Source organism: Pelodiscus sinensis, chromosome 14 (assembly GCF_049634645.1).
Source record: "Pelodiscus sinensis isolate JC-2024 chromosome 14, ASM4963464v1, whole genome shotgun sequence".
NCBI classification, from domain to species: Eukaryota; Metazoa; Chordata; order Testudines; family Trionychidae; genus Pelodiscus; species Pelodiscus sinensis.
Window position 1 is genome coordinate 17,048,082 of NC_134724.1, and position 20,184 is coordinate 17,068,265.

At 42.6% G+C, this 20,184-nt stretch overlaps 1 protein-coding gene across 2 annotated transcripts in view; it reads right to left on the bottom strand.

Annotated features, from left to right (window-relative positions):
• The window catches only part of MTHFS (methenyltetrahydrofolate synthetase), a 147,551-nt gene that overhangs the window by 113,275 nt on the left and 14,092 nt on the right, over window positions 1–20,184 (bottom strand). Inside the window, exon 3 of one of the 2 annotated variants that reach the window (XM_014581626.3) lies at window positions 1,323–2,596. The exons of the other annotated variant lie outside the window; for it this stretch is intronic. Coding sequence (XP_014437112.2) covers window positions 2,373–2,596 — 224 coding nt within the window. The 3' untranslated portion in view covers window positions 1,323–2,372. Of the gene's footprint in view, window positions 1–1,322; window positions 2,597–20,184 lie in introns of those variants that run through there. 2 annotated transcript variants of the gene reach the window in all.

Sequence of the window (20,184 nt, forward strand, 5' to 3'; positions counted from 1 at the left end):
CAAACTCATGTCAGTATGTATTTATCCAACACCTTCATATTCTCTCTCTCTAAAGATTCCATTTTCTAGAGGTACAACTCAATTTCACTTAAATATCCCATAAAGGTCCTTCTTTGGATGACAGTATTACTATTACTCATTTCTTCTTCACGATAGATGTGCCCTTTTGGTTACATTCAAAAGGGCCAGTTCTGCAACCCGTACTCATGTCAGAAATTTGGTTGAGGACAGCTGGGTTGTATCTTTAAGCCCTACATGCATGATCAGCTGATGCATCCATTACTTGAGGTGCTCTATCTCTTTGGGAGGGTTGATCATTTTTTGCAGCAATAGATCTTTCCAAAGAACTTTCCAATACCTCTGAATTGGGACCTTTCAAATGCAAATATCCTCAGGGGCAATTTCAAAACAGAGAATTCTGTCTGATCTCTTTGTGCATGCTTCCATTCCATGGATATACCATCATTATATTTAGGAAGAATTTAACTTCATTCTGAAGCATGTCCTCATATTATAGAATTTACAATTACATACGATTTTTTTTAACAAGCAGTTATTGAGTTACTCCCATATCAAAAATAGAAGTGAAATTGAATACAACAGTCCTAGATTAAAAAACTCATGTATATTGTAGGCATGATTTAGTTATCAAAATTGTTATCTGTGAAGTCTTAAGGGCTTTCTCTTCTGTAGTTAGTGCTTGAGAATTCACAGAATTTTTAATGTGCAAACAGAGTGAACTGGTTAAAATTAATGAAATAATGTACAGGCTGAAAGAAATTATACTTGTACAAAAATGTATTGAGGGAGGCAAGGGTAAGATTGAAAGGAAATGAAAATTGTGTTCCCTTTCATTATTATCTTCTGTATATTTTTAAATTCCCATATCAGAATATTATACTAAGCTAACTACTACCACCTCCTTTGAACGGATATTTTCAAAGTTCACACAATTACTTTGAGTGGTGCATGGAGCAGAAGACTGGGAATATTTTGGTGCACTCCAATTATCTGGGACAAGGTGAGAAATATAATTGTGCTTTCTCTGGCACGGTGCTACCAAAAAGCTAGGTGCTAAATTGTGCACAATTTTATAAATGCTCACCTGATGGGCTAAATCATGCCCCTCAGATCTGTCCAGAGCCAGGGGCAACATCCTATTGTGCTACCACTGGAGCTGCAGCAGCCCTGGAGAGGTGCTCCTCACCTGGCCCCAAGCTGATGCAATGAGAAGGGACTTAAGGTAGTTCTCTCTCCCTGGGGCAGACTGTATACTGAGCCTTCATTCCCTGCCCCACCCCACAGCAATGATTTAAATGAAGCATGTACATTTTCATTTTATTTTCCAAAAAACAAAAATTAAGGCCCTGGGCAATGCGACGTAAATCTTCTAGTGATAACAAATGACAATTTATCCTGTTCTCTCTCCCTTCATGTAAAGTTATTCTGCATTCCAGAAGCATTGCATCCCTTTCACCAATTTGTACCTATTTAATTGTGTTAACCTTTTCTGAGTCCATACCCTCTCATCCTATAATAGTTGCTGTCATCTGGAATTCTTCTAGGCTTCTCTCTAGCCATTCTTCAATGTATTGTACCAAATTTCATCACTATTCCACTACATTATGGAGTAATGACCAGGAAAATTGTAGGTTTAAATCAAAACCATTTCTGAATGCTCAGCTTGAGAACTCATCTACCAAGTTTCAGCCTAAGGCAATATTTATATGGGTTTATAGTTAAAACATAGAAATTGGTATACATTAAAAACATGGTCAGATCTTTAATTATACCGTTGCTAGCATAGAGATTCTATATTTAGACAATGATTTAACCATCAAGTATGTAATCTAAATTGATTTTACAATCAAAAGGCTTTTTATTCACCCTTTTGTGATCATGTTCATGTGCAGCTTAAGTGGTTTCTTGAGCAGTAATGTTTTGTTGATGGTCATGCATAATTGTTAAGTGCTGTGGCCATATTTAAAACTTTAGTTCCAACAAATATCCCCTTTCAGATTGGATCATGAAATCTTCTTAGTAACTGAGCTCCATTTTAAAGCAGGGCAATAAAACTGTCAGGCTAAATATCGGGTAACTCAACAAACAGAAACATGATTAGATTAAATTATCTAATCGTTAATAAAATAGTCACCCATTCTTGTTTCTATTGATTCTAAAATAAATCTTCACAATAGATATTTTCTAATTAGAATGAGATCAATGCAGTCCTCAATAACATAAATGTGGGGGAAGGGTTGTTAAAAATAGTGTATTTTATCAGTACAAAATTATGAATGACTATTACAAGTGTGTGCCTTAATATGAAGTCTTTGGTTGGTCAATTTCTGCTCAGCAGTATCCAGATGGTTTTAGCTATCTTCATAAAGGATTTCATCTATTGAGATGTCATTTTCTGTCACTGGCACTGAGTCACAGATCTGTTCCTTGAAAGCCAAGGCAATCGTGTAAGGTTTTCCTTTGGGATGATGCATGCATCGTTCAAGGTAGGTATCATAGTATCCTTTCCCTCTTCCCAATCTGTTGCCGCTTTTGTCAAACCCAAGGCCTGGCATGAGGATGAGGTCAAGGCCCCCTGTTAGAAAAAATACATCAAACGAAATAAAGATTAGTGTATCAACAAACCAGTGATGTGGATTTCCTTACAGCTTAAATATTTACACATACCTGCCAGCATTAAGATAAAATGCTAGTTTTCTATTTTGGCAAATGCCTCCTTTTTCTTGCACAGATGAAAAATACCTAGAATATTAAATCTGTAAATTTACATAGTCGCCTTATCAACTGCATATTAGATCAGCAGTAAAATAATGAGGACTCTGAAAAGCCTGAAGGGAAAAATACCTATCTTCACACAAACCCTAGTAAGTGTGAAAAGAAGCAGAAAAGCAACCCATAATACCAGCCACAAAATGGAGAAGAAATTAAAAGCCTAGACCTAGAGGAAGGAAACTTCTTAACATAGCAGTAGAATTTCCTGTAATTGAACCATCTCCTGCCTTCCTGTAAGTCAAGTAACTGGGAGGTGGCTTACCTTTAAACATGTGACAAATTTTCTACTTTATATCTAGGACACACTATATGCTCTTGTTGGCTAGGTCAGAATTTTTTAAATGATTACCCACAGTTCTTGCGTTAGAGGAAAAACACTGGTACTAGTAATAATCTTGCTTGAAACATCACTTTCACTCCCATGGTTCAGACTACAGCCAGATCCCTCTTACTCCGAGTCTCCTTGATACATACATCTTGGTTTATATGCTATAGGACTCATTCTGTTCTGTGTTGGGAAGCAAGGGCGAAAGAGGGGCTGAGCTGCAGAAACTGAGGCATGCTTCCCTACCTTCCCCAAGGATATCTAAGTTTGCGTGAAAGGGGGCATCATAAAAGAACCATGGAGCAGCCATTCTGTATATGGCATGTTCCCTGAGGTTCAAAGGATTTTCAAGAGAAAAGTACATAGGACAGAATACTATGGAAGCAGAATTTAATTCTTCTCCTGGACCCCTCCCTTTCTGGGAGGCAGTGGGGAGAGCAATAGTGAACTGCTGCTAGGGGCTCCAGGCAGCAACACAAAGATGTTGACTCTCCTTGTGGTTGCCTCAGGATCTGTCCGCTTTGGTACTGAGTTTCCCAGAGCCTGCGGGTTTCAAGGCCAAGCCTCTGCCCCTCTGTGATGCTCACACTCCTCCCCAGAGACAGCATCAGTCTTCTGAAACTCCAGTTCAGCCTCTTGAAATTCTACAAGAGCTTTTTTCCCCTACCTGTTTTTCCCACAGGAGGGGAGAGTTTATCCTTTCATGACTGAGCTTTTAATCCCAAATGGGTTAGCAGTTAGCCTGGCTAGGAGAGAAATCAAACAGCTGTTGGCTAAGAAGTCATTCTTTTAATGGTTTAATGCATAAATGGCAAAAACCTTTACAGATGACCCACCAATCCAGACTAGGAAAAAAAAGCCCGGTACATTCAGGATTCAGATTAAACATTTTTTCCAGTATTCGTAACAGTTTGGAGACTGATGTGGTCTGAGGTCAGAAAAGCAGAGCAACCAGAATGTAGAGTCTGCTTGCTGTCTACCTTATTTGGAAGGTGATTCACATCTGTACTAGGAAGAAAAAGAAACAGACTCTACTGAACTGCTGCTAAGTTTAGAGGCAGCCAACAAGTAGAGCACCACTGCTGGTCCCGGAAGTATGGAAAGTCCTGCAAAAGTATCTTCAGAACAAGTAAACCAGGCTAAGCAGTCCAGCTTTTTGGAACCACGAGCATCACGCTATTTCACAGTGTAAGGAAATGCGTGTTCTGTTCAGTGCTGCTGTACCAGAAAAAAAGTTAAAATAAGGAAAACAGAAATCCACAGGGAACCTTAGAAAACACAATTGAACTGAAAGACTCTGGATAGTGATAGAAATGTAGCCGTGTTAGTCTGGTGTAGCTGAAACAAAATACAGGACTATGTAGCACTTTAAAGACTAACAAGATGGTTTATTAGATTATGAGCTTTCGTGGGCCAGACCCACTTCCTCAGATCAAATAGTGGAAGAAAATAGTCACAACCATAGGGCATTCATTAATATGCTGGTCACTGTACCTTATCTGCATCCCAGGAATGATGTTTCAGCAGGGGTGTTTTCATCACAAGCCAGCATCAAAACTGGACACTTTATTCACAGGTAACACACTAAATCCCACCTGTGAGTCAGGGATAAGGCTCAACACACAAGGTGCTGTTGGGAAGTTTACACTGGAAGTGCTACAGCTGGGTAGGGATGTTTCCAGGGGTATCCAAGTACTAAACTCTGGCAAGTAAGTGAAAAATGCACTCAGGCCAACTCATCTGCTCAGACAGAGTGAGCCGCCACATTTCCTTTCATTGCTCATCATTCCTGAAAAGAGAATTACCGGTGTGACCATCCATCCATTCTACCCTTCTGACAAATTGGAATATAAAAAATGCAAAGCAAGATAGCATCTCGCCAATATGGCTTGGGCCAGTTTAGTAAACATGTTTTCAAAAAAACAAGGGAGGAACAGGAGGGAACTGGCCAATGGGAGGGATGTGTATACCTACTGGTTCCCTCCTTTCCTGAAATAAAACGGACGGCGACAGCACTGTAGAGTTCGGAAAGTTCTGATTTAAAATGGGAGACAAATGGCAAATGGGAGTAAGATGGGAAAACAGACGAGCTGGGTAGATCTTCAAATGCAGTTGTACAACACTGTAAAAACAGCACTGTGAGGTTCCACGTTGATGGTGTCTCCACCACTCCACAGCCTATGTGCTCCGTTTACAAATAAAAAGATACATTTGTTGGCAGGCCTGCAAACTCCTAGGGTATGTCGACATGGCAATTAAAAACCTGTGGCTGGACTGTGCCATCTGACCTGGGCTAGCAGGGGCAGGCTAAGGGGCTGTTTAGCTGCATGTTCAGGCTGGGTTGTAGCGTAGGCTCTACATCCTCATTAAACAGCCCTACAAACTTGAGGCAGCAGGCACAGGCCAGCCACACGTGTCTGTCTGCAGTGAATTCATACCCTCAAAATCAAGTGATCGCTTTCTTTTCTTTAGCATGATCACTGGTAACGAAGGGCAAATTCTCAACCTCAGTTATCCCTGTGCAGCCCCATTCCCTTCATATTCTGCCTTGGGTAACTCTTGCCTTTCATTGGGGTGGCAGGAGTATAAAGGACTGGCCCTGCGACTGCAGTTTAGAAAACAATTCTGCTGATCATGCACAAGAAAGAGCCTCCAGCTCACATTCTCTCAGCTCTGTTGAGCTCACAGGGTAAAGTGCAGTAAAAACTAAAGTCAACAGATGAATACATACATAGGGCAAATCTCTAGAGTCAGAGGGTGCATTTCTACACAGTCACTTTCATTTTATTTTATATGTATATTGCAAGCGGAAGAAGGCAAGTGAGTGGTAGTGCAGTGGAAAGAGGGAATTGGCAGGGACAGTGCTGGAAAAAAATAAATTTTCTGTATCACTTCACTGATGGCACAAGCTACACTTCAATGGATTTAGATGCATTAGTTTAAGAAACTGTGGTTTTGTGTCTGGGCTCTCTAGAGAACCAAAATCCGTTCTTGTGCACGTGCCCCTCTGCAATCGTTGATTTTATGCTGAGTAACTCAAACAAGCTTGTGCAAATCTTCAATATGAAAAATGATGCTGTAAATATTGTAATAAGCACCCTCACACTTTTCAATATGCCAGAGTGCTGGAGAATGACTTTGCCCTGAATCCCAATGTTCTGTCTGATTTCAAAACAAATCATGCAGCACAAGATTAAAGCAAAATGCCAAACCGGATTTCAGAAAAAAGATGACATGCCATAGGTGCTACCCTGCAAGGAAACTATAGTCAGTTCAGGTCGCGTTAGCTCCAAATCCTGCCCCCAATCTACATAACTGGGCTGAATGCTGGTGAGCTCCATCAGAGAAGACTCCTCCACACCCCAGCTGCGGGGGAACAGGGAAGCCCCTTATGACAAGAGTGGGGGAACTGGTTGGATCAGAGGTGCAATCATGTAATTCAAACAGAAGTACCAGAAGTAAGGATGCATAAGACCAGCATCTGCACTGAATGGGGCCTCAGCAGGGTAACATAAGGCTGGGAGGAAAAGTCCCTCTCATACTCTTTGCGGTTGCTCCCATACATAGGATCATTGTGGTAATAGTGATACCTCCAGTCCTGCCACCCAAGTAGCTGCCACTCACCCCCATTCCCACAGAACTTTGATCCAGCTAGTTTTGGCCCCTGCATCGTACTTCCCTTTTCTCCATACACTGTTGGATCCACATCCACTGAGGGACAGAGTGGGGACTGTGGCTGTGCTATATACACAGTGATTTATTTTTATTATCTTTCAAAACCCAAGTGCCATTTAAACTGTAACAGGAGAGAATGGCTTCATGCCCCATTCATTTTCCTTTCCTTATAGACTTTTACTTTCTTCTCTGCAATGTCCACAGAAAAGACCATTAACAATGTCAACTATGAGGCTGCCAAAGTGGGACGGCAAATCTGTGAAAATAAAATGAAAGTCATGATCTTTGGGAGAGGACTCAGCAATGATGGTGCGTATGCAATTGAGAAAGAAGAATACAGCAGAGTTAACAAATCTCTACGTCTTGGAAGCACAAACAGTGCTGATGGCCACATCCATAAGAAGGGGAAAGCAAGAACTAGAAAAGGCAAGTGGAGTTTTTTTTAATTGGCAAATATTTGGAAAAATAAGGAAATCCATAAAAGAACCAAGATAAAGCTGTACAGTGTTATTGAGATCCTCACATGGTTACACGCTTCTGAAACTTGGCAAAATGATGCTTGTGGAGAATACTTGATGTCAGCTGGTCAGATAAAGTAACTACAGCAGAACCTCTGAGTTATAAACATCCAGGCTACGTCTACATTGCAGGTTTTTTGCACAAGAACAGCCGTTCTTGCGCAAAAACTTGCAGAGCATCTACACTGCACACGTATTCTTGTGCAAGTAAATTTACAGTAAAGCATCAGAAGAGAGGGCTTCTTGCGCCAGAGTTATTCCTCTCCCCATAAGGAATAAGCCCTCTTGTGGAAGAAGGCAGTGTGGACGGACAACAGGGATTTCTTGCGCACGAAATCCCTATGGCTAAAATGGCCATCAGAGCTTTCTTGCACAAGACACCATCCACACTGCCATGGACACTCTTGTGCAAAAGCACATCTCTTGTGCAAAAGCACATGGCAGTGTGGACACGCTCTTGCACAAGAATTTGCATGCAAGAAGCCTTGCGCAAAACAGTTCTTGCGCAAGAAGCCTGCAGTGTAGACATAGCCCCAGGAAATAGGGGTTGTTCATAACTCTGAAATATTTGTAACTCTGACCCAATGTTATGGTTTTTCTTTCAAAAGTTTACAAATGAAGGGTGACTTAATACAGCTTTGAACCTTTACTATCAAGAAGAAAATTGCTGCTTTTCCTTTCTTTTTTAGTAGTGTACCTTTAACACACTATATTTGGGGCGGAATAGCATATGCTGCCAGGTTGTGTACTTCTGGTTCCAAAGGAGTTGTGTGGTTGACTGGTCAGTTCATAACTCTGATGTGTGTAACTCGTAAATTTTATTGCAATGTTGATATGTTACAAAGTACTGGCCAGAGAGCATCATTTACTTTTGTGTTTAAGCCATCCTCCTGAAAAGGTATTCTCTGTCTGTAGAATAAACATTAGCAACATGAGACCAGCTAATGCGCCTGCCTATGCAATACTGCTCAATGCTGACTGCTTTTCAAAACCTATCCACCAGCAGGGAATGAAAAGTTTTTCTGATACCCGAGTTATGCAGCTCAGCTGGATAATAGATCACAGAAATGAAAATATCTACATTTTATTTTTTGTAAAACTTCATTTTTCAAACAGGGAAAAACCTCTAAGTGCTGGCTGCCTATGGTGCAGCCGTTGGATTTTAGCACAAATGTCGTCTTGGGACAGGTGTTCAAAAGAGAAACAATTCTGATTGCATAGAAACAAAAGTAAACACACGCAATTGCCTTTAACATTAATGATCGCGATCCTGATGACATACAAAGCACAGAAATAGGCACCAGCAGCTGCAGATAGGGCTTGCTTAGGTTGGGAAATTAAGTGCTTGCAAAGGTTCTGTGCACCTCATCACATACTGAAAGTCTTTATTTCCTTCTCAAAATCACTCTAAATTTTAGCACAAGATTAATTTAAATGGGAATAGAGTTAGGTGCCTACATATCTTTGGGGATCTGGGACTAAGAGACTTAGAGGAGGACTTCAATTAGATTTTCAGAAGTGCCTTTGATAATCCATTGGCATCAGGTACTTTAGCTTGCTTAGGCACTTTTGAAAATCCCATTCAAAAATTAGTCATTTAGGAGCCCACTGATGGTCAATGAAACTTCAGGTCCTAACTGCCTAAATCACGTCTGAAAATGAGATGTAGTCTCCTAAATCACCCATGTGCTTTTCAAAATTTTACCCATTCAACAGCATCCCCGGTTATGACAAATGGATGGAGATGGGAAATGCAGTCACTAGACATGGAAGCAGATTTCCAGCAGTGCTTAGCTGTACCTCTCTCATCTGGCACCCTCAGGACCTGAGTGGTCCCAAACCAGGGAATTTGCCGGACCAGCGGAGGTCAACATGGCAGGGGCTCTTCTTTTCCCCTGCCTGCCCAAGAGCTCTGCTTTTTTTCCAGGCAGCTCTACAGCCACCAGGGCACTGCTCTCCCCACAGCACGGGGGTTAGGGTGAGCTCTACTCCAACCCCAGCCCCCATGGCTTCACTGCAGCCCAGGGGCTCCCCTCTCCCCACAGTGGTCGGGAATTCCACTGCAGTCCAGAGCTCCACTCTCCCTGTAGTTTTGCTGCAGCCTGGGGTTCTGTGCCTCCGCTGGTGGCTTCACTTTCTCCCCCACGGCTCTGCTGCTGCCTGGGGCTCGGCTACTGTCAGGCATCTCCTCACTCTCCTCAGCATCTTGCTGCCACCTGAGGCTCTGCATTGCACTGAGCAGCTTTGCTGTTGCCTGGCAGGCTCCGTCAAGCAGCCCCACTGATGCCCGAGGAGTTTCACACTCCACTGAATGGCTCTGCTGCTACTCAAAGGGCTCCGTGCTCCTCCCCAGCACCTCCGCTGTAGTTCAGGGTCTCCGCATTCCCTTCCAGCAGCCATGTTGCTGCCCTTCCCCCAGTGACAGAGAGCCCTACTACCCCCTCTTCCTTTTCTCCCCCCCCCCCGCCTTGCTATTTCTATTTGACAGAGGCAGCAAGGGGGAGGAGAAGCAACTAGTCAACTATCCTATTGACTATCCAGTAAGCATTTGCTTATCAGATAGTCGACTAGTCCTTCACATCCCGATCTGAGATGATGGGTGTGAATGAGAATCCTGTTCACTCCAGGGCCCAATCGTGCCCATGTCAAGGTTAACAGGAACAAACCCAAAATCCAGAGCTGGGAAACAGTTCACAGAATTGTAGGGCTCAGTGCTGAAGACAACCATCTGTCTGCTCTTCTGGCTAAATGGTAGGTAGGAAATAAAAACAGTGAAAGTAATCAGTACTGAGAGCAAACTAGATGTACCCTGAGGATGGGAAACCTATAGCTATGCTGCACTCTCTTAAGTCAGTATGTCTAGGACTCATGTCCTATAGGATACACATTTAACAGTGGGAGATGTATTGTTTTATCAAAACCAGCATACAAGGCACTGTTACTGCCCTGATCTAATGAGAAAGGAGACTAGAAACATTGCCCTTTGCTGCAATTATGAGCTATTTGAAAAAAAGTTATTCATCCAGAACCAATTATGCTGACATCTACCAATAATGCAAATGATTACACAAACAGACATCAGCAATTATGTATCTCAACTTTCCACCAGCCAGCCTGCTAAAAAGCAGAAAGAATCCCCCGAACAGAAAGAAAATTCATATCCAATAATAACTCATGTTATCTCGCACAATCTAGCACTTGAAAATCAATACCAGAAGCACAGCAAAAAAAACAAACAAAAACAAATCACATCTCTCTGGAAACAGTAAGCTAAAGCACAAAGGGCCAAATGCTCAGCTGGGGTAAATCTGCATAGCTCCAACCTGTTTCCACTCTACTGTGCTGACATAATGAACCACATGTGAGATGTCACAAATGAATTACCCATGTGACTAAGAAAAATCTTTAGTTCTTTTTCTGCCATTTTAGGTATTTGCTGTTTTTTTTTTTTAAAAGGACACCTTTCATATGGAAATTTCTATAGTTCTCGCTGCCCTTACAATCTCAAACACGGCTGTTATGGGACTAAATCTCAGATTTGATTTTACTTAAAAAAAAGTCAACTACCCATAGCTAATTTTAAACGGTGACTATTTAGTACCCTTTCCCTCCAGATGAGCAATATGCAGTGAATGTTTTTAACAATGCAGTATTCCAGGTATGTGGGCAGCAGTTAGTTTATTTATTAATAATCATGTGAATTAGTCTAATCCTTGAGGTCCAAGGAAACAAATGGATCTCAATAATTAGAATAATTCACATGATTATTCTAACTCAAGAAAGACCTATCTTTTTTTCCAACACATGCCAGAAGGAGACATCAACTCAAAACAGACTGCTAGATTAGGGCTGTCATCCTTGTATTTCAAAAAATGGCACAGACCTCAGATGTCCTCAGACTCCTGTTGGAGGTGTGTCCCAGTCACCTCCCTGGTCCTCCTTAGGAATTCTTTCTCTCTAGCGTTGGGTGCCATAGAAAAGTACCAGGAGTTGAGTTGGACCCTGCAATTGTTAGTCTTTGCCTACTAGTGAAAGAAGAGGTGTAGACAGGAGGAAGGCAGCAGCGGGAGGAAGCTTCACTGAAATCTTGAGGGGCAGGGTTTCAGATTTCAATGGGAGGGGTAACTTGCAGTGTCTGGTCTGGAAACAGAGGGATGGCTAGACCATACTGACCCAGGAAATGAGGTAAAGTTGCCCATCAGTCGCACTTGACACAGTGAAGTGCTGCTTCTTGCTGGATTTCAGATGCTGGACAAAACTCTGGACTTAACCACATATTCAATGCTTTGCCTATAAGAGTAGGAAGTGCTAGATAACTAATTCCTCCTACTACTCTCCATGTGATTCCCCACTGATCAGGCCTGTATTCCCTTGATGAATTTACTGGCACTTGATTTATTTACAGTGTTAAACGGCACTTTGAGTTTTAAAGGGCTAAACCATATTTTTTTCTTAAGCAATGAAGCCCAAACCCTTCCATTCATACAAAAGTCAACGTCTCTGAACTGTATGCTGAGAAGTTCCGTGGAGCCTGGAGAAGAGCTCCTTACCACCAGTGCAGGATGATTTTGCTGCTGCTTTGTAAACACTGCTCCAGACCTCAAGGCCTTTCGTGCCTGTGCATCAGCTCTCCTGCACAAAGGACAGCCAATAGATTCACATCCCAGCAGGCCTACAGATGCTTCCTTGGCCCACCTCACTGTCAAGTTCCTTGCACGGGGATCCCCAACAGAGCTGGGCTCCACAGCTCACAAGAGGAGCTCCCTGGGAACCCCTACCCCCAAACAGTGAAAACACACTGCAGGCAGTGCTTTGTGCATGTCCACAAGAGGAGGTGTTGACATACAGCCAATGGCATTCACTCAAAAAAATCCAAATGGAATACTGTCCCTTTATACCTTAGGCTACATCTACACTACAACACTATTTTCAAATAACTAGCGCTATTCTGAAATAACTTAGTCCATGTCTATATGGACTAAGTTATTTTGAAATACTGTCAAGCTTGAGGACTTCTTAATCCAACTCCTGTAACCCTCAGTGTACAAGGAGTAAGGGAATTCGGAGGAAGAGTGCTCTGTTTTGAAGTAAGTGCTGTGTAGATGCTCCCAATTTCGAAGTAAGCTATGAAATTGATGTAGCTCAATTTGCGTAGCTTATTTTGAGTTAACCCCTTCTGTGTAGATGCACCTTTACAGTCCCCCAAAGGTATGTCCATCCAATACCATGGTGCTTCCTACTGGTCACACTGAGAATTTGCTCAATCCATGGAGTGCGCTGCCTTCTGATTGGCGTCTCACAAGTCATCAAGCCACTCTCCCATCTCCACCCTCTGGCTCTAGACCCATGTCGCTCTGTTGGTTCGTGGTATCTACTTCAGGACACTGCCCTTTGGCACTGCCCATTGCTCCGTTTTCCCCCTTCCGGGGTCTAAGCAGTCCTCAGTCCATGCACCCATCTGAGCCACCAACTGCAGCCCCAAAGCTAGCTCTTTGCCTCAGGGGCAAGCTGCAGTCTATATAAGCCGTGCTCCATGGTGGCTAGGTTTGGCGCAAGCGGGAAGGAGGGAACCCAGGCCCACCTACTACTCTGGGTCCTTATGGAAGCAGCCATCTCCTGCCCTTCTTCTCTCTTCTTGACTGCTCCCATTCCCTGGGCCACTTCCCCGTGACCCTTGCACCTTCTTAGACATTTATCAAGGCCCACAGTCTGGGAGGTATCAGGCTGGAGCTCCTCTCCAGCTCCTCTGAGCCTGCCCAACAATGTTCTGTCCAGAGTGGCTCTGGTTCCCTTCCCTACTAGGACCCAGCTCCTTCTCCCTTGCTGGTCAGGGAAGAATGAGCTCCCCTCAGCTCTGTAGCTTTTTACAGGGCCCAGCCTGACCCTGATTGGCCCACTGTTCCTTGTCCTTATTGGCTAGATTTGCACAGATTTCCTCTGACCTGTAAGTAAGCCTCTCCCTGCTGGTGTTATCAACAGCACCAATACACTCAGAGTAAATTAAATATATTTTGTTATTACTTCAATAAAATACTTTGCAAAAAACAGAATAATCAATAGACTCTACAAACAGATATTGAGCAGCTCAGTATTTATCCACCTGCTCATCCATGTCAATGTTTTGTGCCAGCACAACATTAGTCTTCACAATTCACACTTATTCTGCTGCCCTATGGCTTAGTAAAATATTTATACTTCTCCCTGAGAAGCTACATGATCACCATCAGTCATACAAGTTTAAAACAGATGAGTCATTAATTCTTTCATTAATAAAATTGTAAAATATACTAACAATGTTCTTTGCTCACTTTCTGTTTCTCAGCATATTGAAATATTCTCATAATATTTTTATTCCATTTTTAAAAAATACATTCTTATAAATTTAAGTGCCAAAGAATTGGAGAAGTTTCCGGCACTGGCTGGGACCAGGTATAGCATATATCTGTAATGCACAGACATTCCTAGTAGGTCCACCAATAAACTTATTGGCAATCAGGGTCTTTGGTGGCATAACTGTAAGACTTGTGCCAAAACTGTAGCTGGTATCACAATATGAAAGAAACAATGTTAGGGATCAAACTGAAACCATCACAAGACTTCCAATTTAAACTGTATGTCCTCTCTGATTTAAAGCCCCTTTTCCAAATTTGCTCGAACAAATGCAATTTAATTGTGGTGGTTTTTTAAAAATATGTTCATAAAGTTTATCACATAAGCAAAGCACATAAGTCACACTCCTCATTTGCCACTTAGAATATTTTTTGGTTTTGCAAGTCCAAAGTAAAAGAAATTGTTGCTTAGAAATGCTCTGGTTATCTGCCTTAATATTTCCTTTTTGATAAGTGAGTTATTTGCTCCCATAATCCTTATTCCTGAGCAAGGAGGATAGAAAAACATGCCTGGGAAAACACAGGTAGCGAAAGCTTTCAGGCTTTAATGGGTTGCACCTGGGTCACAAAGCAAAGCTAAGCTGGTAAAATACAGAGGAGCCAAAGGAAAGAGGACAAATCTGTGCAAGAGCAACTTTGCCACATCTTGATACATTTGTTAGATCAGCAAATGCAAGTCACAAAGCTTTTGCTTCAAAGAAATTTGCAACCGCTCTGACATTTGAAGTATTCATGCCAGGATGGACCTGACACTTGTAAAACAGCATAAAAATCTAAGGATCCTTGGCTTGGTCTACATTAAAGACTTAGGTCTGTATAACTACATAGCACTCAGAGATGTGAAAAATCCACACCTCTGAGCAACACAGCTATACCTGCCGAACTCCTGGTATGAACAGCGCGATGTCAATGGAAGGGTTTCCTCTTCCACCCATGAGAAGGAGAAGTCATTTGTGACTGGGAGAAGCTCTTCTGTTGGCATAGGTAGTGTTTTCACTAAGCACTGCCGCTGAACCACTGCAGTGCTATATGTGTGGAAAAGCCATCAGTGAACATGACATTTTAATTGAGGTAACTGTTTACCTGAATGCTTATTTATATATCTCCACTTGTGTGGATATGAGCACCATATATGTTCACCATTCTGCTTCTCTCTATCATTATCTGTATACTTTAAAATCAATAAAAATGACTAAATTGAAGTACAGGCAGTCCCCGGGTTACATGGATCCGACTTACATCAGATCCCTACTTACAAACGGAGTGAGCCAACCCCGCACTAGTTGCTTCCCCCCAGCAGACCAGGGAGACGGGAAGCTAGCGCCCCCCCTCCAGCAGACCAGGGAGACAAGGAGCGGCTTTTCTCAGCAGACACCTCAGCTTGAGAATAAAGGACTGAGGGAAGTGAGGTGTGGGAGAATAAAACTGAGCTCTGGAGAAATGTTTGGCTAGAGTTTCCCCTATAATATGTACCAGTTCCGACTTACATACAAATTCAACTTAAGAACAAACCTACAGTCCCTATCTTGTATGTAACCCGGGGACTGCCTGTATGACATTAAAAAAAATCACCAAATTGTAAACTATAACAGCTTATGCAGTGTTCCTTTCTTTACTCCACTGCTGGTGCAACTAAGTTGTCTGTAAAATATAAACCATTCAGAGGTAAGCCATTCATTTCCCCTTTGATGCATAAACATAACTCCCATAAAGAGTTTGTTCACAGGATAGAACGGTTAGGAATGTTTATATGGCAGAGTTTATTGTGCATGTATTCAGCAAATGACTGCATCACTGCCATCCATGTCAGACATGTTTTATCACCACAATGACTCTGAGACTGGCTGTTTTCTGACACTCTATTTCTTACACACAAACCTTGTGCAGGCAATCAGCTTAATAAAAATAACCACACCTCAGCTTCCACTCCCTGCTCATTTTTTTTTAGACGTTAGGCTGGAACATTTGCTCTCCCCTGTGTGTGACTGCAGTGCCTAAATGAGATTTTAATTATAGGAGGTAGCAAAAATGACACTAGCGCACACTACTCAATTTGTAGAATCCTGACACCTGCTGGTAAAGGGAAATTGTTGCATCACTTCCAAGCATGAACGTGCTGGCTTGATGGGTCCAGTCCTCACATCATAAATACTCAAAATAATTACAGTCAGCACAAGCTGGAATTGTTGAGCCAGACTGTGATGCTCACACTGAGTTATAGCCTTACTTACATTATAAGGCAACAAGAGAACCATCCTGTACTCTGACACCTCCTTCTCCTGGCTCCAAGGAGCTTCCCAGTGTAGCTGATGAGGAGGTGCTGTGAGTTAACTGGATCACAAACTGGTCCACCGTTAGTCATCTCAGTAGAGAACAAGGATAAAATGTGCCAAATGGGGGAGATCTCTCACTGGAGATGGTCCATGTCCAGGATGAGGCACACTCCTGGGCAGTGTGGAAATGTATCTACTCCTATTGCCCATATCAACTCTACTCTGTGGACAAAGAGAGGGCCCCAGTGCAACCTCTACAATTACTCCAAAAGTAATGAGCAAAAATAATCCATAAGAATAAAAGCAATGAAGATAAAATCTCTGTTTAAATTAGCCTCATGGAGGTAGGAAGTAATACTTGCATGTTCAAATTTTTCTCTTAGGGTGTGTCTAGACTACATGGCTCTGTCGACGGAGCCATGTAAAGTAGTTTACCCGACATAGTCAATGAAGCGGGGATTTAAATAATCACCGCTTCATTAAAATAAAAATGGCAGCCACACTGTGCCGACAATCAGCTGATCCAGCACAGCGCGGAAGTCTAGATGCGGATCGGTCGACAAGGGAAGCCTTTGTCAACCGCTCCGGTAAACCTCGTTTCACCGATCCGTGTCTAGACTGCCACGCTGTGCCGGATCAGCTGATTGTCGGCCCAGCGTGGCGGCCATTTTTATTTTAATGAAGTGGGGATTATTGACTATGTCGAGTAAACTACTTTACATGGCTCCGTTGATGGAGCCATGTAGTCTAGACACACCCTTACAGTCCTCATATAGGTCTCAGGCCATAATCCAGAACAAATGCTACCCTGTTATTTGCTTTAGAAATACTTCTGTATATAGGAAACAGTACCAAGAAAATAAGAGTTATTTTTCACACTGTAATAAAAGTAGCCCTCAGAGACAAAACACTTCAGAGCCACTTGCAGTGAATTTACAACCTTTTACTATGCTATTTCCACTTTCTTTTACACTTCAATTAATTACAGAAGAACCAGTCTTTTCAGTTGTTTTGCTGAGAGAGATTAACTAACAAGGACATTTTATGCAAGGAGACTACTGATACACCATTTAAGTGTGATTAAAAGGAACAATAACCTTTTAAAAAGTTAATGATCTTTATAAAAGTTAATAGGTTCAATATTCCAAAGGCTTTTGGAACTTCAACAACATGCTTGATGTGTTGTTAGAATCAAGCCATATTTTGTTCATGTTTTACAGATTTCACAAAAGGAGTTCAGAGAAAGAAGTTGAAATATTACAGAATGATGCCAATGAAATCCACTTGCTTTTGTACAATAGGTGTTTTTATTTATTACATTCCAAAGAAAGACAGTAGCAGTGGTGAGTGAAAAGGGACTTTAGAATCTTATGTGTTTCTGAACACATGAAGTGCAAGGGGTATAACTAAAAGTGTGCATAAAAGTCCAGAGGAGTGGGAGCTGACTACCACTACTCAGGCAGCTGCTAGAAGCTAGTGTAGAAGGCAACATTAAGGCCTACTCTACATTATGAGGCTAAGTTGACCTAAGTTATGCAATTCCAGCTACATGAACAACATAGCTGGAGTTGATCTAATTTATTGAGGTGTCTACATCATGCTGGGTTGACGGGAAGAACTCTCTTGTTAACTTACCTTATGCTTCTTGTTCCTGTGGAGTACTGGAGTTGACAGGAGTATCATTTGTGATTTAGTGGGTCTTCACTAGATCTGCTAGATCAACCTCCAGTAAGCAGTGCGGAACTCCAGTAAGTGTAGACATACCATTAGAGCAGAAAATTCTATACAACACTCATGTCCTCAATCCAAGAGCCAGTCAATCAGAGCGCAGTTGACACAATGTCATATGGGAACGGGTGGAAGTTCCCACTACTCAGGCATCGGATGGAAAATAAAGGCCAATTGGGACATGGCTTTTGTCATGGCTAGGCCTCAAATCTGTACTGTTTGGCTACAAGTGCTATTCCAGACTTAGGAAAGCTCGAGCCAAGCTAGTGCACATCTGTCTACGCTGACTGGGAAGCTTACTCTCAGCTCCAATGTAGAATAGGGATGTAAGGGTACGTCTACACTACATGCCTCTGTCGACAGAGGCATGTAGATTTGTTTATTCAGCAAAGGTAAATGAAGCCGCGATTTAAATGATCGCGGCTTCATTTACATTTACATGGCTGCTGCGCTGAGCCGACAAACAGCTGATCAGCTGTTTGTCGGCTCGCTGCTAGTCTGGACGTTCCCCCTGTCGACATCAAAGCCCTTTGTCAGCAGCCCCGGTAAACCTCATTCCATGAGGAATAACGGGGCTGCCGACAAAGGGCTTTGATGTCGACAAGGGGAACGTCCAGACTAGCGGCGAGCCGACAAACAGCTGATCAGCTGTTTGTCGGCTCAGCGCGGCAGCCATGTAAATGTAAATGAAGCCGCGATCATTTAAATCGCGGCTTCATTTACCTTTGCCTACAACCCAAATCTACATGCCTCTGCCGACAGAGGCATGTAGTGTAGACACAGCCTAAGTGACTAGTCAACTACTTGATGAGCCTAGGCTTATTGGGGAGTCAAGTAATTACTCGATTAGTCGCTTCTCCCCCTCCCCCGTGCCTCTGTAGCAGAGGAACCGAAGGGGAGGGAGCAGGAGCTTTTTGCTGGAAGGAGCCGGCTTAAAAACTGGTTCCCCCCGGGGGGGAAGGGGAGGCAAAGGCGCAGCAGGGAAAACAGCTCAAGCGGAGACCAAAGCAGTCCCCGTACATTTCAAAGGCAGAGGCACAGTGGGATAGCGAGCTCTCGCCTTATCAACTAATGGAGTACCTATGGAAATTCCATCAACTACTCAATTAGCTAATTAATGGAAATGTAACATTCCTAAGGTGGACATACCTTATAAGAAATAGAGTACAGTCCTCTGTGGTGCATTTTATGGACCTAGAGGCTGTGTCTACACTGGCAAGTTATTCTGGATAATCAGCCGCTTTTCCGGAAAAACTTACCAGCTGTCTACACTGGCCGCCTGAATTTCCGGAAAAGCACTGACGATCTAATGTAAAATCATCAGTGCTTTTCCGGAAAAACTATGCTGCTCCCGTTCGGGCAAAAGTCTTTTTCCGGAAAACTGTTCCAGAAAAGGGCCAGTGTAGACAGCACAGTAGTGTTTTCCGCAAAAAAGCCCCGATCGCGAAAATGATGATTGGGGCTTTTTTGCGGAAAAGCGCGTCTAGATTGGCCACAGACGCTTTTCCGTAAAAAGTGCTTTTCCAGAAAAGTGTCCTGCCAATCTAGATGCGCTTTTCCGAAAATGCTTTTAACGGAAAACTTTTCCGTTAAAAGTATTTCTGGAAAATCATGCCAATGTAGACGTAGCCAGAGAGTATATTGGGAGGGGAGCATGTAAAAAATCAGGAAAAAAGCCTCAGCACCAATGTGGACTGCTCAATGGGCAGCAGCAGTCAAATCAAACATCAGAACATAAGAATAAAAGAAGGGCAATACTGGGTCAGACCAAAGATCCATCTGACCCAATATTCGGTCTTCTGACAGTGGCCAATGCCAGATGTCCCAGAGGCAGTGAATGGAACAGGGAATCATCAAGCAATCCCTCTCCTGTCATCCATTCCCAGCCTTTGACAAAGGCTAGGGACACCATTCTTACTCATCCTGGCTAATACCGACTAATGGACCTAACTTCTATAAATTTTTTCTAGTTCTTTCTTGAACCTTGTTAAAGTCCTGGTCTTCACAACATCCTCTGGCAAGGAGTTCCATGGGCTTACTGTATGCTGCATAAAGAAAAACATTCTTTCCTTTGTTTTAAACCTGCTACCTATTAATTTCATTTAGTGACCCCTCGTTCTTACGTTATGGGAATAAGTAAATAACTTTGCTTTATTCACTCTTTCCACACCAGTCATGATTTTATAGACCTCTATCATATCCCCCCTTAGTCTCCTCTTTTTTAAGATGAAATGTCCCAGTATTTTTAATCTCTTTTCATATGGGACCTGTTCCAAACCCCTCATCGTTTTGTTTTGGTTTTTTCCCCTTTTCTGAACCTTTTCAAATGCCAATATATCTTTTTTGAGACGAGGCGACTGAGCACATCTGTACGCAGTATTCAAAATGTGAGTGTACCATGATTTTCAGGGCTCGACAAATGATTCAATCTACTCGCCCATGGCGAGTAGATTTTAAGCTGGCGGGGTTGCACGGCTGGCAAG